At 44.6% G+C, this 25,619-nt stretch overlaps 1 protein-coding gene across 1 annotated transcript in view; it reads left to right on the top strand.

Moving 5' to 3' along the window:
• The window catches only part of LOC131406886 (anthrax toxin receptor-like), a 59,323-nt gene that overhangs the window by 11,999 nt on the left and 21,705 nt on the right, over positions 1 to 25,619 (top strand). The window contains exons 2-9 of the mRNA XM_058542750.1: positions 8,317 to 8,388; positions 9,669 to 9,740; positions 12,689 to 12,770; positions 12,878 to 12,911; positions 13,943 to 14,022; positions 14,100 to 14,168; positions 14,478 to 14,555; positions 14,653 to 14,713. Coding sequence (XP_058398733.1) covers positions 8,317 to 8,388; positions 9,669 to 9,740; positions 12,689 to 12,770; positions 12,878 to 12,911; positions 13,943 to 14,022; positions 14,100 to 14,168; positions 14,478 to 14,555; positions 14,653 to 14,713 — 548 coding nt within the window. The remainder of the gene's footprint in view (positions 1 to 8,316; positions 8,389 to 9,668; positions 9,741 to 12,688; positions 12,771 to 12,877; positions 12,912 to 13,942; positions 14,023 to 14,099; positions 14,169 to 14,477; positions 14,556 to 14,652; positions 14,714 to 25,619) is intronic.

Raw genomic sequence — 25,619 nt, 5'->3', positions numbered from 1 at the left:
AAGTACAATATCAACATACAAAACTCAGTTGCATTTCTATACACTAATAATGAACTAGCAGAAATAGAAATCAAGAATACAATCCTATTTATAATTGCAACAAAAAGAATAAAATACCTAGGAAAAACTTTAACCAAGGAGGTGAAAGAGCTATATACTGAAAAATATAAGACATCTTTGAAAGAAATTGAAGACATAAAGAAATGGAAAGATATTCCATGCTCATGCATTGGAAGAATTAACACACTTAAAATGTTCATATTGGGAGCCAGCCCTGTGGCCTAGTGGTTAAGTTTAGCACATTCCACTTCAGTGGTCCAGGTTCATGGGTTCAGATCCCAGGAGCAGACCTACACCACTCGTCAGCTGTGCTGTGGCAGTGACCCACATGCAAAATAGAGGAAGATTGGCACAGATGTTAGCTCAGGGCGAATCTTCCTCAACAAGAAAAATAAAACTGTCCATATTACCTAAAACGATATCCAGATTCAATGCAATTTCAATCAGAATCCCAATGACATTTTTCAAAGAAATAGAGCAAATACAAAATTTATATGGAAAAACAGACACCAAATAGCCAAAGCAATCCTGAGAAAAAAGAGCAAAGTTAAAAGTATCACAGTCCCTGATTTCAAAATATACTACAAATCTATAGTAATCAAAACAGCATGGTGCTGGCAGAAAAACAGATACACAGATCAATGCAACAGAGCTGAGAGCCCAGAAATAAACCCACACATCTTTAGACAGCTAATTTTGAAACAAGAAACCAAGAATGTACAATGGAGAAGGGAAAGTCTCTTCAATAAATCATGTTGGGAAAACTGGACAGCCACATGCAAAAGAATGAATGAAAGTAGGGGGTCTTGTGGCAATGAACTCCCTCAGCTTTTGTTTATCTGGTAAAGTTTTATTTCTTCATCATGTCTGAAGAATATTTTTTCTGTATAGTATATTCTTGGCTGAAAGTTTTTGTCTTTCGAAATTTTGAATATATCATTCCACTCTCTCCTAGCCTGTAAGGTTTCTGCTGAGAAATCCGCTGAAAGCCTGATAGGGGTTACTTTGTAAGTTATTTTCTTCTGCCTTGCTGCCCTTAATATTTTTTTCTTTGTCATTGATTTTTGCCAGTTTTTCTAATATATGCCTTGGAGAAGGTCTTTTTATATTGATGTAAGTAGGAGTTCTATTAGCTTTTTTTACTTGTAATTCTTTCCCCATGTTTGGGAAGTTCTCAGCTATTATTTGTTTGAAGAAGCTTTCTGCTTCTTTCTCTCTGTCTTCTCCCTTTGGAATACCTATAATGCTTATGTTGCATTTCCTAATTGAGTCAGATTTTTCTCAGAAAATTGCTTCATTTCTTTCTAGTCTTAGTTCTCTTTCCTCCTCCATCTGAAGCATTTCTATATTTCTTCCCTCCAAACTGGTAATTCTTTTCTCTATAATATCAGCCCTGTTATTCAAGGACTCCAGATTTTTCTTTATCTCATTCATTGCATTTTTCATCTCCAACATTTCTGATTAGTTTTTTTTTATAGTTTCAATCTCTTTTATGAAGAATTCTCTCTGTTCATTAATTTTATTCCTGATTTCATTGAAGTGTCTTTCTGAATCTTCTTGTAACTCCTCGATTTTTTTTTTCTGATAGCTATTTTGAATTCTCTGTCATTCAGATTGTAAATTTCTGTGCCTTCAGGATTGATTTCTGGGTGCTTGTCATTTTCCTTCTGGTCTGAATTATTAATAAACCTCTTCATACTATTTTATGGGGTGGATGTGTCTTTGCATAGTTGTAGTATCTGGACACAGATTCCACTTGCCACCACTGAGGGGGGAGGGGCGAGAGCTGTGTATTCTGAGCCCGCCGCAATCCCTGGGATCTTTGCCTATCCTTTGGGATCTATACTGAGAGGGTCCATCTGCGATTGCTCGCTCACCACTGCTGCTTTACAAACATATGCATGTGAGCTCTGGCAGGGGTCCCTTGCTTTTGCTGACCAGCCAAGCTGGTGCACCAGGTAGAGGGAGGGGTGCTTGCTTTCATGTGCACGATCCCAGGGGCATTCTCACTCTGCTCTCTCTATATGCCCTCCTGGGGTGCTGGCTTGGTGAAGACACCTCCGCAATTGCTTAGCCTCCTCTGTGTGAAACAGAGTGTGGCTGGGAGGCAACTCTGAGAGTGAAGGCATTCCCGGGAAAGCTGCCCCTTCTCACCCCTTCTCAGAGCCACACACAGTCCCATGCCTTAGGTCACTGCTGGAGAGGGAGAGGAGATCCCCTTAGCTCCTTCCACTTCCTCCTGGGGGTCCGGCACCTCCACCTTCAGAAATATGACTGTGTGGGTCTTTCAGACGTCTGTTGTGTTGTGTGAATGTCCTCTGTTGGTTATGTATGTCCTTTTCATTGTATCTTAGAGGTGAGAGTCCAAGGGAAGAGCTCACTCTGCCATGATGCTGACGTCACTCCCAGCAGTGTCTTTTTGAATATCATGTCTCCTCCGGCAAGGGAAACAAAAGAAAAAATAAACAAATGGAACTACATCAAACCAAAAAGCTTCTGCTCAGCAAAGGAAACCATTAACAAAACAAAAAGACAACCAACCAACTGGGAGAAAATATTTGCAAATCATACACCTATAAGGGTTAATATCCAAAATATATAAAGAACTCACACAATTCAACAACAACAGAAATGAACAACCCAATCAAGAAATGGGCAGAGGATATGAACAGACATTTTTCCAAAGAAGATATACAGATGGCCATTAGGCACATAAAATGATGTTCAACATCACTAAATATTAGGGAAATGCAAACCGAAAGTACAATGAGGTATCACCTCAAACCCATCAGAATGTCTATAATTAACAAGGCAAGAAATAACAAGTGTTGGAGAGGATGTGGAGAAAAAGGAACCCTAGTGAGAATGTAAACTGGTGCAGCTACTGTAGAAAATAGTATGGAGATTTCTCAGAAAATTAAACAGAACTACTATATGATCCACCTATTCCACTTCTGTGTATTTATCCAAAGAACATTAAAACACTAATTTGAAAAGATGTATATTCATTGCAGCATTATTCACAATAACCAAGACTCGGAAGCAACCTAAGTGCCCATCAATGGATGAATGAATAAAGAGGTTGTGGTATATGGAATACTACTCAGCCATAAAAAAAAGATGAAATCATGTCATTTGTGACAACATGGATGGACCTTGAGGTTATTATGCTAAGCCAAATAAGCCAGACAGATAAAGACAATTACTGTAGGACTTCATTCATATGTGGAAGATAAACAAGCAGACAAACACATAGATGTGGAGAACAGATTGGTGGTTACCAGATAGGAAAGGGGTGGAGGGAGGGCGAAAGGGGTAAAAGGGTATATGTGTATGATGATAGATAGAAACTATACTTTCGGTGGTGAACATGATGCAGAACATACAGAAGTCAAAATATAATGATGTACACCTGAAATTTATATAATGTTATAAACCAATGTGACCTCAATTAAATACATACACGCGTATACGTAAATAAATACTATATGGAAAGACTTACTTCTGCCATTTTACTGTTTCTTTTCTGTGTGTCTTCTAGCTTTTGTGTTTTTTATTTTCTCCATTTCTGCCTACTTATGTGTTTACCTGATTTTTTGGTAATGACAGGCTTTGATTCCCTTATTTCTTTTGTATATATGCTATTGTAGATATTTTCATTATGATTACGTGAGCATTAACTCTAACATGCTAAAGTTATAACAGTCTAACTAGAATTGATACCATCTTAACAGTCACATACATAAACTCTACTCCTAGGGGGCTGGCCCAGTGATGTAATGGTTAAGTTTACGCACTCTGCTTCGGCGGCCTAGGGTTTGCAGGTTTAGATCCTGGACGCAGACCTATGCACTGCTTATCAAGCCATGCTATGGCAGGTGAACAACATATAAAGTAGAGGAAGATGGGCACAGATGTTAGCCCAGGGCCAGTCTTCCTCAGCAAAAAGAGGAGGATTGGCAGCAGATGTCAGCTCAGGGCTAATCTTCCTCACCAAAAAAAAAAAAAAAAAAACCTCTACTCCTAAACTGCTGCAACCCCCTTTTTGTGTTATCAGTGTCACAAATTACATCTTTACAAATAGTGTGCCCAAGAACATAGATTTATAATCACTTTAATGCATATCTATTACATTCTGTAGAAAATATTCAATTAGGAATGAAGATTTTAATAATGCTAGCCTTTCTAGTTGCTCTTATGTTTATCAGAAATCTTGTTATGTTCATATGGCTTCAAGTTATTGTCTTGTGTCCTATTTTAACTGGAAGGACTCCCTTTATCATTTCTTGTAGGACAAGTCCAGTGGAAATGAACTCCCTCTGCTTTTATTTATCTGTGAATATCTTAATTTCTCCTTCACTTATGAAGGACAATTTTGCAGAGTATTGCATTCTCACTTGACTGTTTTTTTTTTCTTTCAGTACTTTAAATATATCCGCTACCAGCTTCTGGCCTCCGAGGTTTCTGATGAGAAGTGATCTTGTTGAGGACTGCTTGTATATAACAAGTCTCTTCTCTCTTGCCTGTTCAAGATTCTTCCTTTGTTATTGTCTTTCAGTAGTTTGATAATAATGTGTCTTGATGTGGGTCTCTTTAGTTTATTGCACTTGGAATAAGTTGAGATTCTTGCATTTGTAGAGTGATGTATTTCATCAAAATGGGGGAATTTTTGGCTATTATTTCTTCAAATAATGTTTCTGATCCTTTCTCATCTCCTTCTAGGATTCCCACAATGTGTATGTTGGTCTGCTTAACAGTGTACCAAAGTCCCTTAGATTCTGGTTACTTTTCTTCATTCTTTTTTCTTTCTGCTCCTGACACTCAATAATTTTAATTGTTCTAAACTCAACTGTGCTAATTCTTTGTTCTGCCTGCACAAATCTGCTATTGAACTTCTCTAATGAATTTTTCAATTCAGTTATTGAACTTTTCACTTCCAGAATTTGTTTGGTTTTTTGATAATTTATGCCTCTTTGTTGATATTCTCATTTTGTTCATATAATATTTTCATGATTTCCTTTATTTCTTTGTCCTTATTTTCCCTTATCTCTGAGCATATTTAAGATAGTTTCTTTAAGTCTTTGTCTACTACATCTGATGCCTTGGCTTCCTTGGGGATGGCTTCTGTAAATTTATTTAGCTCCTTCGTATGAGCCATGGCATCCTATTTCTTTGTATGTTTAGTGATTTTTTTGTTGAAAATTGGGTTTTTATTATTATACTGTGGTAACGTTAGAAATCAGAATTCCCCATGGGTTACTGGGGTGTTTTTGCTTTTCTTTGTTATTGTAGAAGTGTGTAGTAGTCCGTTTATTTTGAAAGTTTTCTAACTTCTTTTGTAAAGAATATACCTTTTTGTGTGTGATCTGTGGAGTTTCTATTGCTTTAGCTGATATTCAGCTAATGTTTTGACAGAGATTTCCTTGAATGCCAAACAAATATAAAACCACCACAGAAAATTAAAAAACATGCATACAGAGAGAACAGCCACCTCTCTCAATCTTTGCAGAATGGTTATTTGCTGGGCTATTCCTTTACCACTTAGCTAGCTTGCTCTGAACCTAAGGATCACCCCAATGTGAAAGCTTAAGGTCTTCTTAGGACTTTTCTGAACATGCTTCTGGCTGGGGCATATATGTGGCTTTCTAAATTTGTCTGTGCTCACAGCTGCTTTTGAACATCCTAATTGACCTCAACCAGGTTAGAACAGATGTACACAATAATTTGTAAGTAGGATCTACATTACTCCCTTTGGTTCAAGGAGAACTTGGAACGGGGCCACTGATAAGACCAAAACTGCCACCATTCCAGGAATGAGTGGGAGAAGGGTGATTGAAAATGCCATAAAACTTTCCTACCATTTTGAAGATAGCTATTTCTTGATTGCACATTTGCTTTATTGTTGTAAACCTTTTATTGTTTTCCAGAGCTCCTACAAATTTGGTGCAGACAGCTTATGGCTGTTTGTTCAATGTTTCTGTGGGGGAACGAGGGCTGAGAGTTTCAGACTCTGCCATTTTGCTGACATCCTCCATGCTACTAGTTTTTGTTTGTAATTTCATTTTTACATTTAGGAGGAAATATTGAAGGTAAATTTAAAATCAAACAGTGTTACAAAGTTCACGACAAAAAACTTGAGGCTCCTGCCCTACTCTTGACCACTTCTGATCCCACTCCCCAGAGATAGCCACTTACAAATCTTCCAGATTTTTCTTCTGGTATTATGACCATGTTTCCAATAACATTCTTGTACTGACTGCTGTTTCTTACTCTTTGAGGGTGCCCATTCTCTGTTGACTTCTTACTATGGGAAAGGAAATTGAGCTTTCTTATAGCTCAGCTCCCCTACACAATTCTGCCCCACCCACTTCTATTCTCTGAGGATAGTTATATCACCAGGATGTTTTGGTCTGAAGTGTTAATAGTAGGGATGTCCTGAAATGTCTGGTGATGCCCCCCTCCCCCATCTTGTTTAAGAGTGGGGCACTCTTAAACAAGAGTGAAACATGATTGAAGCTCTGTGTGCCAGAAGCCCACAAGGTTGCTCTTTTCCAAACTGCCTCCTTCCTAGGGACCCGTAGGTCCCTGTGGCATTTTCCACTGCCCATGAGCACTTGCATTATTCTGTATTCTAGATTCTAGAATAATCTAGAGTAATTCCTTGCTTCAAAATAATCATAAACTGGAAACTTTCCCAGAGTAGACTGGTGGGTTGAAGACTCTTGCTTCCCATAAATCTTCTCTGGAATCTCCTCTTCACTCAGGGGAGAAACAGAGGAGAGGAGTAATGAGTAATGAGAATGAAAGTGGAAAGTGTTACCATTAGTTAGGAAAGGAGTCGTCTTGCACTTTAGCATGGGATCTTCCGAGAGAAAGTCAGTATTGTGGAGATTGTCCGAGTCTAGTGCTTTGCTACCCAGCAATTGTCAGACACAGCAGTGTCACCCTGATCTGCCAAGTGCAATGGATAGAGCATGGGTTTTGCAGCTAGATCTTGGTTCAGATCCATGCTAGCCATGGAAATTTTGGCAAATTCCTTGATCTGTGAGAGCCTCAGTTTTTTCCTCATAAAATGGGAATAATGCTGATATAGGGTTGTTTTAGAATTGGAAACCATGTATGTAAAGTTTCTGGTATATATGTGCTCCGTGAATTATAATCTTGATATCATTGTCATCTATCCTAGTGTCATCACCATCTGTTGACAGTTTTAGATGCAGCCTAGAGGAGGCAGACGGAATAGTAGAGAGGAGAAGGATGCTTGTGGGTATGTGGGGATCACACATATAAAATGACACTCAGGATATTTATGGGCATGGTGATCACTGAAGGTGAGAGGAAGGGCTCCTCTGACTCAATTGCCGTATTAAAGATATGAGCCAACATTTCCAGGGAAAGAGCCCACGCCAAGTCACCAGCCTCAGTTTCACCCCTTACTATCTGCAGAACCTTGAGCAAAACAGTCAGTGAGCCTCACATTTGCCCTCCATAACCTTGAATAGTGCAGAGCTACAGAGATTTGAGATTGCAAAGACCCTTGAACCCTGGACAGATAGAGTACACATAAGTGCTTACCACCTAGACAGAAGGGGTCATGAGGCCCCAACCTCCTTCAGCCTCCTCCATCCGGGGACTAAAGTGGGAGCTGATGGGAGCGAGAAACTGAAAGTAGGAACCGGAAGTACCTGTGGCTTTCCCTGCTGGTTGGGGCATGATGACACAGGACAACAGTGGCCCAGGCCTGTTCCTTCCCCTCCCCTGGCAGTACTGCTGGAAAAGGCCTTCTGTGTGCAGAGTGGCTCAGATTTGCAGGCTGATAAGAAAGAAGGGAAATAAAATAGTCTGAGTAGCACATCCTCCCAGTTCTGAGGCCAGGGCTCCTGTCGGAGTGTTGGTAAGAGGGGCACCAGGAGAGCCAACATATCAGAATCACTGGAGGCTTTAACAGCCAACACATCCTCCCTCATTCCTTGTCTAACAGCCCCACCTGACATGACCAACCATGTTCATTTTCCACAAACAGTTTCTCATCCCCAAGCACAGGGGTCTGTTTGGTCACCCTCCCCACCACTCACAGTGATGAAAGTCACCACTAGAGTGACCTGCTGAGTCACTGAGGGTATGTGGCAGCCTTCAGCTATGTGGGGAGTGGGAGAGGAGCTTGCTAAATGACCTGCTGGTAGATAGGGAGGCAGAAACTCTGCCCACTCGGTGAACACGCTTCATCCCTGTGACTCAGGTCTCCTTTGTTTTCAGATCAGACAGTGTGAAGAGCAGCTGGAAGGATGTTTACAGATTTGTGAATGAAGTGGTGAAGATGTACCCAAAGTACGGATGGTGTTTTCCTCTGCTAGGCGGAGTTCACAGCTGTTTAGACTCAGTGGGCATGGGAGTCCCTCGGGTCAGGAGCACAGAACTCAGGGCAGTATTCAGAAACAGGAAAGAACAGATCACACTGGTTCTGTTGGGTCTTGGCAGATTTGGTTGACTTCTTCCTTGGGAGTCAGGCCATGTGACAGGGGACACAGTCTGTCTCTGAGAACCTCACAGATTAGGAAATAGATAAACTAGTAACACAGTAATGAACCACCTGGTTAAACAGTGCTGTGGGCCAAAAGAAAAGAGCAAAGGACTTAGAAGGCAGCTTAAAGGAAAAAGCAAGAATTCCTAGAGAAAAAGTCAACCATGGCTTCTCAGAGGATGTGGGAATTGAGCTGGGTCTTGAAGGATGGGCAAAGACGGGTTAACAGGAGCCATCGAGGAGACTTCTTGTGGAGAGAGTGGTCTGTTTGACTGGAGGGTAGAGTTAACTCAGGGGAGGGCTGGGAGATGAGGCTAGACAGGACAGCTTGGGGCCAAGGCCATCAGGACTCAAACTGCCAGGCCAAGGGGCTTGAATTTCCTTCTGTGAGCAATAGGGAGCTATAGATGACTCTTGAGCAGGGGTCTGACATGATCATGTTGTACTCCAGGAATAAAAGTCTGATAACTGTGAGTAGAATGAGTTTGAACAATAGCCAGGAGCAGTAGGAAGCTCACCTAGGGAACTGTGGTAGCAATTTAGCTAAAAGGTAATGAGAGTCAGCGGACAAGAAGACAGTGGCCAAGGAGAGGAAAGGGAGGGATGTTTATGAATGGCTGCCATGAGGGAGAATAATTTCTTTGAGATTAGAGAGAGGCAGGAAAGACAAGCAAGAAAGGAAGGGTGGTGAAGGTCCAGAGAATTTTACAGTAGAAGTGAGGCCAGCTGAGAGACCCTCATGCAGGAGTGTATAAGTGTGTGTCTCCTTTATGTGCACTGTGCACATGCCTGTGTGTGTGCACCTGTGTGTGTGTGTTTGAGAGAGAGAGACTTGTGGGATGTTGGGGTATAGGGGTGGAGCAGGGTGCCGTGCTGGCACTCTCTGCCTGGAAGGCCCCACATCTCCACAAGCCTCAGAATCCTTCACTGAAGTTACGGGAATTTCTGCGGTTTGGAAAACGGGCCCCAAAGCAGCAGAGTTGGGGTGGGGAGCAGGGAGGTTGGCATGTACCCCGTCCCTGGCTGCACATTGGCGTCATTTGAGCCTGTGTTTATGGCTTCTCCCGAATGCCTGCTTCCTCCCCAGCCCGAAACTGCGGATGTCCTTCATCACGTACTCCACACAGGGCCACACCCTCATGAAGCTCACCTCAGACAGGTAAGGGCTGCTCTGATCCCCAAGGCAGACCTGGTGGCTGGGGCTGCAGGGAGAGCCAAGGAGCTGAGGGGTTCCCTGAGACCTCAGTGGGGAGCCCACTGGTGTGCAGGCTGGGCTGGCCTGGACTCCCCTCAGTGCCCACCTGACCCCCAGCCCCCAGCCGCCTCTGATCCCCGGCTGCGCTGGACTGGCAGACCCGTGTGCTTCTAGACCATCTCCACCCCTCTAAGTCCCGCCCTCCACCTGTCCTGAGTCCTTCCCTGGGCACTCTACCCTTTTCATAGAGCGGGCTGCCTGTGAGGACTCCTGGGATCTGGTGGAGCAGATGTTCAGGTCCTTTGCGAACACTGGCCTGTGTTGCGCACCTGCTGTGGGTATCACGCTCGGCCCTGGGCCAGTGGGGGGAGGGGGGAGACAGAATCAGAACCAGGGAGGAAGGCATGGGCAGCGTCAAAGTGCTGGGGGCATCAGTGGAGGGAAGCCTGGTCCCTTGGTGGGTCTGAGGCAGGGGAACCCATGAGTGGGGTCCTGAACATGAAACTGGCCTGGGGTGCTGGAGGGAGGCATGCGCGTCCGCATCCCAGTGGTGTGCCCAAAGGCCTGGAGGTGGGAAGTTATGGGGCTTCTGAGTAGCTGGGAGGTTCAGATTCTCGTGGATGCAAATGCCTGGAGCCCAACTCAGAGTGGGTGAAACACGAAAGAGAGGTGAGGCCATTTAGGACTGATGGGTCCCAGGATTTGAGAGACAGAGCCACTGTTTGGGACCTGGGAAGAGAAGCCAAGTACAGCAGAGTAAGCAGGAACAGCCAGGCTGCAGGGGAGGGGTGTGGTGGTGCCAGTGCATGGAGAGCGCTCGCCCATATCTGACTCCCAGGAGAGGCAGGGAGTGGGCTGGCTGCTCCATGGGCTAGGGGAAGGAGTGGTTTTGTGGGTGCATGTGGTTCACGTTAGGGAGAGAGAGACCTGAGTGGGTTTGAGGTGGAAGAAAGCAAGTCTGTGGGTAGGGAATCTGGCAGGTGGCAGAGAGAGAGGCGGCAGGGGCTGGGCATGGGCCTCAGGTGGAGAAGCAGCCCTGGGGGAGAGGAAGCCCACCGCCTCCCCCAAAGCAAGGAGTTAGGGCCCAAACCACGAGAAGCTGTGGGGAAGCTCATGGAGGGCCTCCGGGGTCCTCTCTGGAAAGTGAAGGTGGGGCCGTCTTCCCTGAGGGAGGGTGTCAGGAGTGGGAGTGCGACTTGGGGGAGGGGAAAGATATGAAACACTGGGGGCGGGGTTGATGGGCACCTGGGAAGACAGCTCAGAGTCAGCTGAGGGCCCTAGATCTGCCTGCTCCCGAGGAGCCCACAGCATCTTGATTGGAGCTGGGCCCAGCCTGGGATTGGCCATTCCCCAAAGTGCCCCACTGCCTATGAGTTGAGGAGGGGTATGGCAGAGGGCCGCGGTGGGCCCTGGCATGTCAGGTGAGTCCAGAAGGGGCCAGTGGAGCCTGAGGAGAGGGTTGATTCTGGAGGGTCTGCCCAGAACGTGGGGCCTGGGCTTTCTGAACCCTTTCGGCTAGGGGGCAGGCAGAGGATGACACAGTCCACAGAGGAGCTTGCTCTGGGCGCTAGAGGAGCCAGACAGCACAGGGGCTAGAAAGCCCACCCTGTGGGGGTGATGGCAGTGGAAGTGAGAACCGGCAAGAGGTGGAGGGAGCTCTTAGGGGTTGAGAGGGGTATTTTAAGAGGAGGAGCAATTGCTGAGGGTGCTAGGAGCCTGTCGTCCCTCTGTGAGCAGAGCTGGGAGTAGGGGGTGACTTGGGCTAGAGGGGCCACATCAGGGAGAGCTCGCTCAGGCAAGAGCAAAGCCTGGCTGATCTGGGTCCTGGGCCAGAGACTGCGAGGGCTGAGAGTTCCAGAGTATTCAGGAGTGCTGTTGACAAACTGGAAATCTTCCAGAATGTTCAGAGAGGAGGGGAGGGTGTTTGTGCTGGGCTGGGCAGGGCCTGGTTTGGCCTCCACTGGCCTTGGGAGTCAGGCTTCCTCACCTCCTGGGCTGGACTGGGCAGGACTGCACCCTGGCTCTCAGCTCTCACCCCATGGTAGCATCTCTGCCTGCAGAGAGAAGCCAGCCTTCAGGGGCCATGCTCTCCTGAGCTTTGGTGTGCCAGCCAGCTCCGTCACATCAGATTAGCCTGGACCTAAGCCCCACCCCCTCCTGTGTCCCAGTCCCAGCCTGTGCTTCAGGGTTAACAGTGGCTGACAGGCTACATCCCCGTGGCAGGCTGGGGACCACTGCTCTTCTGCCTGCTTGGACAGTCCTCAGGGCCACTGCCCCAGCTTTGGTCTTTTCCTTTCGGGCACGTGAAGTCCAGGAGCCTAGCACTCTAATTAAGTAGCTTTGCTACTTCCCTTAGCGCAAACTACAGAATGGGGAGAGGCTTGGGGGCACCGAGTCGAACTCAGGGGTCCCTGGCATGGAGGATGGGAGCGAGGGGGAGGTATCAACTGGATGACCTTTTCCAAACTAGCCTTACATGTTGGAGGACAGTGTGCCCTCCTGAGGGACCCCTCGGGTGTTTTGCAGTCGTGCCAGGCACGTTGTGTGTGCTGGAATCACAGGTGCACTTCCCTGGATGCTCCCCACTCCCACCATGGACGGTCAAGGCAGGGGCCTTGGTGAGGTCCCCTGAGGTCTGCGTGCCTGAGACAGGCGTGAGCCCATTGAAAGCCAGGCCATACCCTTGGGACCAGCAAACCAGCATCCCCCCTCATGCTCACCAGATGGGGGACATGGAACGCCTGTCAGTTTCAATGACACAAAGCAGAAAGACCATGACAGGGCCACTTGACTGTGTCCGCTCCAGTCCAGGCAGGTCTGCATGGTGCAGAATTGTGACAGGACAGCGTGGGGCTGCTCTTGCATAGTCAGCCCCTCACTCCACCTCAACTCCCTTTTCTGATTCTCTTCAGAAATGAGATACGTGATGGTCTTAGCAGACTTCAGAATGTAGTGCCTACAGGAGCCACAAACATGCATGAGGGATTTAAGAAGGTACAGACTGCTGGGGCCCTGAGAATTTTTTTCTGCTTTATCAAGTTCTTAGAGTACTGTTCGCTCGTCTCGCTGTCCTCCCTCAACATTCCTTCATTCCTCTGCAGGCAAATGAGCAGATTCAAAAAGTGTACTCCAGAGGTAAGCTGCCTGCTGGCTTCATCATGGGCAGGTCCGGGGACAGAGCCAGGCCTGGGCCTCAGCGAGGTCTGCGCAGACCCACCTCAGCTACTCCCTAGCGCTGACTCTTGGGGCAAGTTGCCTGCCCTCTCTGAGCTGCAGGTTCCTCCGCTGTGCAGTGAGGATACAAACCACCCCCGGGGATGTTTGTCAGACCTCCACGGGATCGTGTGTGCACGTCCTGGGTTCCTAGTAAACAGGAGGTCTCGACCTACAGTTGGGCTGCATGAGAACGAAGAAAACAGCCAGGCGACCTAGAGCAGACAGGCTTCAGCTTTCAGAAAAAGAGCTTGCTTTTCTCTTTGCTGACCTCACTTTTGTCTCACTCGGCTTTCTGGCTCTGACTCCTTTTGCCATAAGCTTCTTCCCTTGGTTGACTGTCGTCCTGGGCTGTGTCTCCGACAGTGGAAGAGGCTGTGCTCGGCCCAGAACCGTCCTCATCTAGACTGTAGGGTTACAGCTCTTGTCAGTAGAGATGCGTGGGCCTGATGGGAAAGGCTTAGAGCCGCTCAAGCACCTCTGACCCCGCATTCGGAAGCCCTGGGCCTGCAGATGCCAGCAGGAGCTCGGGCACGCGCTGCCCAGAGCCAGAGCAGGAGCTGGCCTTCCTCTGAGCCTGCGGGGCCTGGTACAGTCCGGGGCAGCTGCTCCTCCCTTTGCTCACCCGAGAGCCTTACGCTTGTCCAGTGAAACAGCTGCAGTCGCCTTTCAGCAGAAAGTTGTACCATCTAGTCGTGGGGGTAGTTCAGCAGGAAGGGCCCCGAGCCGGGCTCGGTGTCCTCATCTGGAAAGTGGGTCCTGGGCTGAGCTTCCTTCTCCCTCCAGCAGTGGGCTGCAGAGCCCTCCAGGCGCTCTGGACGGCAGGTGCTCAGGTCTGGGTGCCCTCTCCCCGGGAGGAGGAGGTGTGGGGAGCAGTGCTGTGGCGCTGGCAACTTGTGGCAGGTCCCTCTGGGTGCCTTTACCGACCAGGCCCCTCCCTGCTTCTCCTGCAGACCGCAAAGCTGTCAGCCTGATTATTGCTCTGGCTGCTGGAGCACTGCTTACAAAGCCCTTACGGGAGACTAAGAACGAAGTGAGTCCTGTCCATCTTTACTAGCATTTTGCTCCACATATTTTGGTATTTTGTACTAAAAGTCTTCTTTCTCTTAGGCTAACAGGGCTCGGAATATGGGGGCCAAGGTTTACAGCGTGGGTTTAAAACACTATAGGCAAGACCAGGTAATGCCGAACAGGTAACCAGGTGCCACCATGAGCCTAGTTGGGGAGAGCTACCAAGTTGGCTTTCCCAGGGTTGCCCAGAGGACAGTCCTGCAACAGACAGCTACTGCGGAAATGAACAAGTGTGTAAAACCTACACACCACAAGTGATGGTGGAAGAGCTTCCACTCTCAGGGTGGGCTGAGGGGAGACGCCAGGGTCTGGCCTTGGAGTCTAACAGGGCATGAGGCGAGACTGTCTCCTGGGGTTGGGACGTGCTGTGTCCTCAACCCCTGGCTGTGCACCTAAGCCACCTCCTCTCTCTTGTAGCTGAATAGTATTGTACTAAAAGATGGCCAGATGTATGCAGAGGATGGATTCAGGTCCTTCGAAGACTTTGTTAACTCGGTGAGTGTGGGCTAAATGTGAACAGGGGGATGGGGTGGCTTCTCACCATGCCTGCTGTTCACTCTCCCTGACCCTGCCAGCCCTCTCTCTGTTCCAGCTAGTGGGAAATTCCTGTATGGAAATTACGGCTGGGGACAGTTACCTTGCTTGTGTAGGAGGTAAGAGCTGGGGTCGCTGTTCTAGGCATCCTTACTCAGGATGTTTCTTGTGTGTGTGAATTTGTGTCTGTTTGGTGTGGGTGTGAGGTGTCAGTGTGTGGTGTTTAGGTGGTGTGTGGGTGTGGTGACTGTGTGATATATGTTGTGTGTGTGGCCTGATCACATGTTGTCAGTGTGTCACATGTGTGAATGGTGTGATGTATGTGTGGTTTGAGTGGTCTGTGTGTGTATGGTATGTATGTGTGGCGTGAGTGAGTATGGTATCTGAGTGTGTGTGCGTGGGGTGATCGTACAGAACTGTATTGGGCGTGAGTGTGCATTGGGTATATATGTATGTGTATATTTGTGTGGAGTGTGTATCCAGGGGTTGTGATGTGGGTATGTTTATGTAATTACATTTTTTTCCAGTTTTATGCAGATATAATTGACATAGAGCTCTGTGTAAGTTTAAAGTATACCACATAATGACTTGACATAAATACATTGCAAAATGATTACCACAATAAGTTTAGTGTAATTACTTTTTTAAATCTTGAAACCAAAAGTATACTTAAAAAATAGGAAAAAATATATTTAAAAACCCTCAACAAAACACTACAAATGGCAGCTAAAAACACATACAAAGGACAATACATCAAGACCAATTAGAGATCACCCCAGAAATGCAAGTCTGATTCCGTATTTGAAATGTCAGGATAATTTATCAAATCAGCAAAATGGAGAAGAAAAACAACACGATTGTCTCAATGGATGAGAAAAAGAACTGGACGCAGCTTAGCATCCAGCGTCCTACGAGGAGCATAGCCTGACAAAAGGCATCCGCACAGATAGGCACAGCCAACCTCACACCCAGCGGTCAGGCGGGGAACGCCTCTCCCTGAGACCTGGAACTTGACAAGACACCCTCTCTCTCCAGAAGGGTCCCTGCACAAGTGCGGGGAGTGCATCCTGTGCAGGTGCTTGGCTGAGAGGAGCCTCTGTCTGTCATGAGCTCTGTGTGTGCAGGCTTGTGCATCCATGTCACTGGGATTTGTCCAGCTGAGGTGGATGGATGGGCACGCTTCTTCCACTGGTGACAGCACCCAGCCAGATCCAGCTGGGTCCAGTCCCAGGCAGCCGGGTCTGGCCTCTGTGCTCTTCAGGCTGTAGTACAGTAGGCTGTGGGGTCAGACAGAGCAGTGGTCATCTCTGAGCTCTGCTGCCCGTGGGCATGCAACCTGGGGCAGATGGCCAAATATCTGCAAGCTCCGCTTCTGTCTTCAAGAAGTAGAAATAACACTGCCCACTAGCAGATCCGTTGTGAGAGGTAAGGCCAGTGGATTTTACAGTGAGTGGCCCAGGATCTAGAAGCTGGGAGGCCCTAACCAACAGTAGCCGGTACTAAGATTTCCATCATTGATCATTGACTGTTCCCCCTGACCCCAGGCTGAGCCCAGGTTGGGGAGGGAAGTGGTTCAAGGACATCCAGGATGAGTCTCCAGCTGAGCCAGCTGTTGGTGGCGGGTGTCTGAGTCCTCCTGTGTTCTGAACCTGTGAGCTGCAGTGTGAGGTGTGGAGGCGGGTTAGAGACCCCCACACACGTAGGGTCTGTTTCTGCTTCTCCTGGTTTAAAGCACCCAGCTGTGCGGCAGCCTGACAGCGTCATTTCTCTGATTATGTCCCCTGGACACACACAGGCTGCGGCATCTGAGCAGCACATCAAACCTCAGGTGAGGATGCGAGTTGTCATTCCTCCCCCATGGCGGCCGAGCTGAGGTGACAGGTGCCCGCTGCACACCCTCTGCCAGCGTGGCAGCAGTCCCCGCTCTGACCTTTTACACAGTTGCTGTCTTGTCAGAAGATGCCACACAGTGTGACAGTCCCTTGGAGGGAAAGCACAAGCAGGGACCCGGACCCCAAATGCAGGAGAAGGAGCCGTTTCATCGGGCTGTCATTCTGAATAGATCAGGGGCCGGGGGAAGCAGGCAGTGGGGGAGCACGACGCCCATGTCCTCTCCAGTCTCTCAGGCTCACTCAGGGCGAGGCTGAGGCCTCTGCTGGCCTCCTAGCCTCTCGGCCTGCATGCCAGCTCGTCCTCTGCACTGGGTCCGAGGGTGCTGAGAAGACCACTTCCCTAACCCCGGGCTGGCTGGGGAGTTGGAGGCCCCTTAGCTGGACAGCGGCACCCTCCAAGGGCCAGCCTTGCTCTGGGCCCCACCTGCTGCAGAGGTGCTGTGGGAGGGAGGGGACTCGGCTTCCTGCAGTCCCTTCCTCAGCTGTATAGGGTCCAGCCCACCCATCCTTTGAGACCTTACACTCAGGGCACCTCACCCTCAGGGCCTTTCCTGGTCCACTGGCCCCTCTGCTTCCCAAAGCCCTTGGTCTGTCCCTCGCGTTGGTCACTTGTCACCCATGTGTACCATGACTTCTGCTGGGCTGTGTCCACAGTTTTATTTTTCTCATTTAGTTCTTTGATTTTTTTCCATCCTTTTATCGTGGAAATTTCCAAACCCACAGCAAAGTGAAAACGGTTTACAGTGAACACCCCTGTATCCACTACCTGGATTTTGCAATTATTTGACCATGTTGGGTTTTTTTAATTCCTTTTTTTTTTTATTGAGGTAACATTGGTTTATAACATTATTTAAATTTCAGGTCTACATCATTATATTTTGATTTCTGTGTAGATTTCATCATATTCACCACCTGAAGACTAATTACTGTCCATCACCATACACATGTGCCCAGTCATCCCTTTCGCCCTCCTCCCTCCCCAATTCCCCTCTGGTAACCACCAATCTAATCTCTCTATCTATGTGTTTGTTTTTTGTTGTTGTTGTTGTTTTTATCTTCTATTTATGAGTGAGATCATGCAGTAATTGACTTTCTCCTTCTGACTTATTTCACTTAGCATCATACCCTCTGAGTCCGCCCATGTTGTCACAAATGTCAAGATTTCATCTTTCGTTATGGCTGAGTAGTATTCCATTGTGTATATATACCATATCTTCTTTATCCATTCATCCCTTGATGGGCACCTAGGTTCTTTCAAAGTCTTGGCTAGTGTGAATACTCCTGCAATGAACATAAGGGTGTATATATCATTACGCATTCATGTTTTCATAATCTTTGGATAAATACCCAGCAGTAGAATAGCTGGATTGTATGGTAGTTCTATTTTTAATTTTTAGAGGAAAAAAATGGTTTTCCATAGTGGCTGCACCAGTTTGCATTTCCACTGGCAGTATATGAGAGTTCCCTTTTCTCCACATCCTCTCCTACACTTGTTATCTCTTGTCTTGTTAATTGTAGCCATTCAAAGGCATGGGTGACGTCTCATTGTAGTTTTGACTTGCGTTTCCCTGATAATTAGTGATGTTGAACATCTTTTCATGTGCCTGTCAGCCATCTGTATATCTTCTTTGGAAAAATGTCTGTTCGGATCTTTTGCCCATTTTTTAATTGGCTTGTTAGTTTCTTTGTTGTTGAGATGTATGAGTTCTTTATATATTTTGGATATTAACCTCTTATCAGAAATACGGTTTGCAAGTATCTTCTCCCAGTTATTCGGTTGTCTTTTCGTTTTGTTGATGGTTTCCTTTGCTGTGCAGCTTTTTAGTTTGATGTAGTCTCATCATTATTATTATTTTTTCTCTCATTATTTTTTCTATTGTTTCTCTTGCCTGGTCAGACATGGTATTTGAAAATATGCTGCTAAAACTGATGTCAAAGAGCGTACTCCCTGTGTTTTCTTGTAGAAGTTGTGTTGTTTCAGGTCTTACATTCAATCCAATTTGAGTTTATTTTTGTGTGTGGTGTAAGATAATAGTCTACTTTCATTCTTTTGCATGTGGCTGTCCAGGTTTTCCAACACCTTTTATTGAAGACACTTTCCTTTCTCCATTGTATGTTCTTGGCTCCCTTGTTAAAATTTACCCGTCCCTAGATATGAGGCTGTATTTCTGGGCTCTTAAATGTGTTCCATGGATCCGTGTGTCTGTTTTTCTGCCACTACCATGCTGGGTTTTTTTGTTTGTTTGTTTGTTTGTTTGTTTTAATTGATGTTTTAATGGTTTTTAACATTGTGAAATTTTGGGTTGTGCATTATTGTTTGTCCATCACCATATATATGACTCCCTTCATCCCTTGTGCCCACCCCCCACCCCCACTGCCCCTGGTAACCACAGTACAGTTTTCTCTGTCCATGTGTTGGTTTATATTTCCACATATGAGTGAGATCATACAGTGTTTGTCTTTCTCTTTCTGGCTTATTTCACTTAACATAATACGCTCCAGGCCCATCCATGTTGTTGCAAATGGGACTATTTTGTCTTTTTTTATGGCTGAGTAGTATTCCATTGTATATATATACCACATTTTCTTAATCCAGTCGTCAGATGAGGGACACTTAGGTTGCTTCCACTTCTTGGCTATGGTGAATAATGCTGCAATGAACATAGGGGTGCATAAGCATCTTTGGATTGTTGATTTCAGGTGCGTTGGATAGATTCCCAGTAGTGGGATGGCTGGGTCATAGGGCATCTCTATTTTTAATTCTTTGAGGAATCTCCATACCATTTTCCATAGAGGCTGCACCAGTTTGCATTCCCACCAGCTGTGTATGAGGGTTCCTGTTTCTCCACATCCTCTCCAACATTTGTTGTTTTTTGTCTTGGTGATTATAGCCATTCTAACGGGCGTGAGGTGGTATCTTAGTGTTGTTTTGATTTGCATTTCCCTGATGATTAGTGATGTTGAACATCTTTTCATGTGCCTATTGGCCATCTGTATATCTTCCTTGGAGAAGTGTCTGTTCATTTCCTCTGCCCATTTTTTGATCAGGTTGTTTGTTTTTTTTGTTGTTCAGTTGTGTGAGTTCTTTATATATTATGGAGATCAACCCCTTGTCAGATGTATGTTTTGCAAATATTCTCTCCCAGCTGGTTGGTTGTCTGTTCATCTTGATTCTGGTTTCATTTGTCTTATAAAAGCTCTTTAATCTGATAAAGTCCCACTTGTTTATTTTTTCTTTAGTTTCCCTCGTCTGGGTAGGCATGTCATCCAAAAAGATTCCTTTAAAACCAATGTCAAATAGTGTGTTGCCTATATTTTCTTCTATGAGTTTTATAGTTTCAGGTCTCACCTTCAGGTCTTTGATCCATTTTGAGTTAGTTTTTCTGAATGGCGATAGCGGATGGTCCACTTTCATTTTTTTGCATGTGGCTGTCCTGTTTTCCCAACACCATTTATTGAGGAGACTTTCCTTTCTCCGTTGCATGTTCTTAGCACCTTTGTCGAAAATTAGCTGTCCGTATATGTGTAGTTTTATTTCTGGGCTTTCAATTTTGTTCCATTGATCTGTGTGCCTATTTTTGTACCAGTCCCATGCTGTTTTGATTACAATTGCTTTGTAGTATGTTTTGAAGTCAGGGATTGTGATGCCTCCTGCTTTGTTCTTTTTCTTAGGATTTCTTTAGCTATTCGGGGTCTTTTGTTGCCCCATATAAATTTTAGTATTCTTTTTTCTATTTCTGTGAAGAATGTCATTGGGATTCTGATTGGGATTGCATTGAATCTGTAGATTGCTTTAGGTAATATAGACATTTTAACTATGTTTATTCTTCCAATCCACGAGCATGGGATATCTTTCCATTTCTTTATGTCATCATGGATTTCTTTCAATAATGTCTTGTAGTTCTCATTGTATAGGTCCTTCACCTCCTTGGTAAGATTTATTCCTAGGTATTTTATTCTTTTTGATGCAATTGTAAATGGTATTATCTTTTTGAGCTCTCTTTCTGTTAGTTCATTGTTAGCATATAGAAATGCAACTGATTTTTGTAGATTGATTTTGTACCCTGCAACTTTGCTGTAGTTGTTGATTGTTTCTAATAGTTTTCCAACAGATTCTTTAGGGTTTTCTATATATACAATCATGTCATCTGCAAATAGTGAGAGTTTCACTCTTCGTTACCTATTTGGATTCCTTTTATTCCTTTTTCTTGCCTAATTGTTCTGGCCAAAACCTCCAGTACTATGTTGAACAGGAGTGGTGAGAGTGGGCAGCCCTGCCTCTTTCCTGTTCTCAGAGGAATGGCTTTCAGTCTTTCCCCGTTGAGTATGATGTTGGCTGTAGGTTTGTCATAAATAGCCTTTATTATGTTGAGGTACTTTCCTTCTATTCCCATTTTGTTGAGAGTTTTTATCATAAATGGATGTTGTATCTTGTCAAATGCCTTCTCTGCGTCTATTGAGATGACCATGTGGTTTTTATTCTTTGTTTTGTTGATGTGATGTATCATGTTGATTGATTTGCGGATGTTGAACCATCCCTGCATCTCTGGTATAAATCCCACTTGATCATGGTGTATGATCTCATTAATATATTGTTGTATTCGGTTTGCCAATATTTTGTTGAGGATTTTTGCATGAATGTTCATCAGCAATATGGGCCTGTAATTTTCTTTCTTTGTATTGTCTTTGTCTGGCTTTGGTATCAGGGTGATGTTGGCCTCATAGCATGATTTAGGAAGTGTTCCGTCTTCCTCTATTTTTTGGAATAGTTTGAGAAGGATGGGTATTAAATCTTCTTTGAATGTTTGGTAAAATTCACTGGAGAAGCCATCTGGTCCTGGACTTTTATTTTTTGGGAGGTTTTTGATTACTATTTCAATCTCTTTACTTGTTATTGGTCTATTCAGATTCTCCATTTCTTCTTGGTTCAGTTTTGGGAGGTTGTATAAGTCTAAGAATTCATCCATTTCTTCTAGATTGTCCAATTTGTTGGCATATAATTTCTCATAGTATTCTCTTGCAATCCTGGTATTTCCGTGGTCTGTTGTAATTTCTCCTCTTTCATTTCTATTTTTATTTACTTGAGCCTTTTCTCTTTTTTTCTTAGTAAGCCTGGCTAAGGGTTTGTCGATTTGGTTTATCTTCTCGAAGAACCAACTCTTTGTTTCATTAATCCTTTCTACTGTTTTTTGGTCTCAATTTCATTTATTTCTGCTCTGATTTTTATTATTTCTCTCCTTCTGCTGGCTTTGGGCTTTGTTTGTTCTTCTTTTTCTAGTTCTGTTAGGTGTAATTTAAGGTTGCCTATTAGGGCTTTTTCTTGTTTGTTAAGGTGGGCTTGTATCGCTATGAGTTTCCCTCTCAGGACTGCTTTTGCTGCATCCCATATGGTTTGATATGGCATGTTATCATTTTCGTTTGTTTCCAGATAGTTTTTGATTTCTCCTTTAATTTCATCAATGATCCATTGGTTGTTCAGTAGCATGTTGTTTAATCTCCACATTTTTGTCACTTTCCCAGTTTTTTTTTATGGTTCATTTCCAGTTTCATAGCCTTATGGTCTGAAAAGATGCTTGTTATGATTTCAATCTTCTTAAATTTATTGAGGCTTGCTTTGTTTCCCAACATATGGTCTATCCTAGAGAATGTTCCATGCGCGCTTGAGAAGAATGTGTAGTCAGCTGCTTTTGGATGGAGTGCTCTGTATATGTCTACTAGGTCCATCTCGTCCAGTTTTTCATTAAAGTCTACTATTTCTTTATTGACTTTTTGTCTGGATGATCTATCCATTGCTGTAAGTGGGGTGTTAAGATCCCCTACTATTATTGTGTTGTTGTTAATTTCTCCTTTTAGGTTTGTTAATAGTTGCTTTATGTACATTGGTGCTCCTATGTTGGGTGCATATATATTTATAAGTGATATGTCTTCTTGATGGAGTGTCCCTTTTATCATTATATATTTCCCTTCTTTGTCTTTCTTAACCTGTTTTATCTTGAAGTCTACTTTGTCTGATATGAGTATGGCAACACCTGCTTTCTTTTGTTTGCCATTAGCTTGGATTATTGTCTTCCATCCTTTCACTCTGAGCCTGTGCTTGTCTTTAGTGCTAAGATGTGTTTCCTGAAGGCAGCATATTGTTGGGTCTTGCTTTTTAATCCATCCTGCCACTCTGTATCTTTTGATTGGAGAGTTCAATCCATTTACATTTAGGGTAATTATTGAAATATGAGGGCTGAATGTTGCTGTTTTGTCACTTATTTTCTGGTTCTTTTGCATTTCCTTTGTTTCTTGTCCCATTTGTTTCGGACTGCCAATTCAGTTTGGTTTTTCTGTCTTATGATTCTTCTAGTTTTCTCTTTGTTTATCATATGTGGTTTTGTTTTGATTATTTGTTTGGTGGTTACCTTGAGGTTTGGGTAAAAAATCTTGTGTATGAGATAGTCCATTATCTGATGGCCTCCTATTTCCTTATACTAAGTCAATTCAATCACTTTCCTCTTCCCCTTCTAAGTTGTTCTTGTTATACCTTATTCTATCTTGTGTTGTGGCTGTGTGTTTACAGTGATGAGGTTAAATTTATTTTTGATGGTTTTCTTCCTTTGATCTTTGAATTTAGTATTTAAGTGGTTGCTAACCTATTCCGGTAAAGATCTACTATTTTTTTGAGTTTATCTACCTATTTTTCTCCTTGCTCCAAGCTTTGTATTCCCTTTCTCTTCTTTTTTTCAGGCCTGAGGGCCTTCTTGAGTATTTCTTGTAGTGGAGGTCTCGTGGCCATGAACTCCCTTAGCTTTTGTTTATCTGGGAGAGTTACTATTTCTCCATCATATTTGAAGGATATTTTTGCTGGATAGAGTATTCTTGGCTGAAAGTTTTTGTCTTTCAGTATTTTGAATATATCATTCCAGTCTCTCCTAGCCTGTAAAGTTTCTGTTGAGAAATCCGCTGAGAGCCTGATGGGAGTTCCTTTGTACGTTATTTTTTGTTTTTGTCTAGCTGCTTTAATATTGTTTCTTTGTCATGGACCCTGGCTAGCCTTACCACTAGGTGTCGTGGAGAGGGTCTTTGTCTGTTAATATATTTAAGTGACCTGTTGGCTTCGCTTACTGGTATTTCCTGCTCCTTCCCCAGATTTGGGAAATTCTCAGCTATTATTTCCTTGAATAGGCTCTCTGTTCCTCTTTCCCTCTCTTCTCTCTCAGGAATACCTATAATTCTTATGTTACATTTTCTAATAGAGTCAGATATTTCTCAGAGTCTTTCTTCATTTCTTTTTAGTCTTAGTTCTCTCTCCTCTTCCATCTGGAGCATATCTGTATTCCTATCCTCTAAAGTGCTAATTCTTTCCTCCATATTGTCAGCTCTGTTCTTTAAAGATTCCAGGTTCTCGTTTATCTCCTCCATTGCGTTCTTCATCTCCATCAGCACTGATTGGTTTTTCTTTATGATTTCAATCTCTTTTGTGAAGAAACTCCTAATCTCATTGAATTGTTCGTGTTGGCTCATATTTCGTTGAGTGTTTTTATGATAGCTATTTTGAAATCTCTCTCATTTAGATTATGGATTTCTGTGTCTTCGGGGTTGATTTCTGGGTGCTTGTCATTTTGTTTCTGGTCTGGTGATTTCATATATCTTTGCATTGTGGTTCCTGTGTTGGTTTTGTTTTTCCCTATCCTGGAAATCTCTGGTTGCAATTTCCACCCGCGCCACTGTGTGGTGGTAAAGGGCTGTGTAGTCTAAGCCCCCTGCGCTCTACCCCGGTTTTTTTGCTGCAATCCGCAGTTTTTTGTCAGCACCCCCCCCCCCCCCCGCTGCAATCCGCGGGTCAAGTCGTTTGATCTGGTCTGCCGCCGATTGCTTGGTCTGGTCTGCCGCGGGTAGCTTGGTCTGGTCTGCCGAGGATTGCTTGGTCTGGTATGGTCAGTTGAGCTTCAGGGTCCGGTTTGCAGGGAGGGGGGAGCTCTCTCTTTTGCCCTCTGGGTCCCTGACGTGGGGGGCTTCTCGTTTGCCCCTCTTTATCCGCTCTCTGGGGTGCTCAGATGTTGATGGTAGCCCTGTGGCTCTTCTGAGTCCTCTGTGCGGGAGTTTCCCACTGGCTGAGAGAGCCTGAAGAGCTCCGGTTTCCTCGCCGAGGGCCACCCCTCCCCCCTCTCTGGGAGCCGCGCAGACCTGGATCGCTGATCTGATGGGGAGGGAGAGGAGCTCTCCTTACCTCTCCCCACTTCCTCCCAGGGCCCAGCACGTTCCGCTCTCAGATGTGCGGCAGTGTGGATCTGTCGGATCTAGCTTTTCACTGTCTGGGATTCCGTTGTTGGTCTGTGACTGTTCCTTTTGTTGTACCTTGTCCGGGAAAGAGTTACCGGGAAAGCTCACTCCACCATGATGCTGACGTCAGTCCCCTACCATGCTGTTTTGATTACTGTAGCTTTGTAGTATATTTGGAAATCAGTGAGTGTGATACCTCCAGCTTTGTTCTTTTTTCTCAGGATTGCTTTGGCTATTCAGTGTCTTTTGTTGTTCCATCTAAATTTTAGGATTCTTTGTTGTATTTCAGTGAAAAATGTCATTGCAACTTTGATATGGATTGCATTGAATCTGTAGATTGCTTTAGGAGGTTGGACATTTTAACTATGTTAATTCTTCCAATCCATGAGCACAGAATATCTTTACATTTCCTTGTGTCTTCTTCGATTTCTTTCATTTTATAATTTTCACTGTACAGGTCTTTCATCTCTTTCATTAAATTTATTCCTAGGTATTTTATTCTTTTTGTTGCAATTGTAAATGGGATTGTATTCTTAATTTCTCTTTCTACTACTTCATTGTTAGTGTATAGAAATGCAACTGATTATTGTATTTTGATTTGGTATCCTGCAGTTTGACTGTATACATTTATTAGTTCTAAAAGATTTTTGGTGGATTCTTTGGGACTTTCTATATAGAAAATCATGTCATCTGCATATAGTGACAGTTTCACTTCTTCCTTTCTGTTTTGGATCGCTTTTATTTCTTTTTCTTGCCTGATTGCTCTGGCTAGGACTTCCAGTACTATGTTAAATAAGAATGGTGAAAGTGGGCATCTCGTCCCTGTTTTATAGAGATAGCTTTCAGTTTTTCTCCATTGAGTATGATA

The sequence above is a fragment of the Diceros bicornis genome, chromosome 6 (genome assembly GCF_020826845.1).
Source record: "Diceros bicornis minor isolate mBicDic1 chromosome 6, mDicBic1.mat.cur, whole genome shotgun sequence".
In the NCBI taxonomy this organism is placed as follows: domain Eukaryota; kingdom Metazoa; phylum Chordata; class Mammalia; order Perissodactyla; family Rhinocerotidae; genus Diceros; species Diceros bicornis.
Note: the sequence above shows the minus strand (reverse complement) of the source record. Positions and strands in the feature narration are given on the sequence as shown.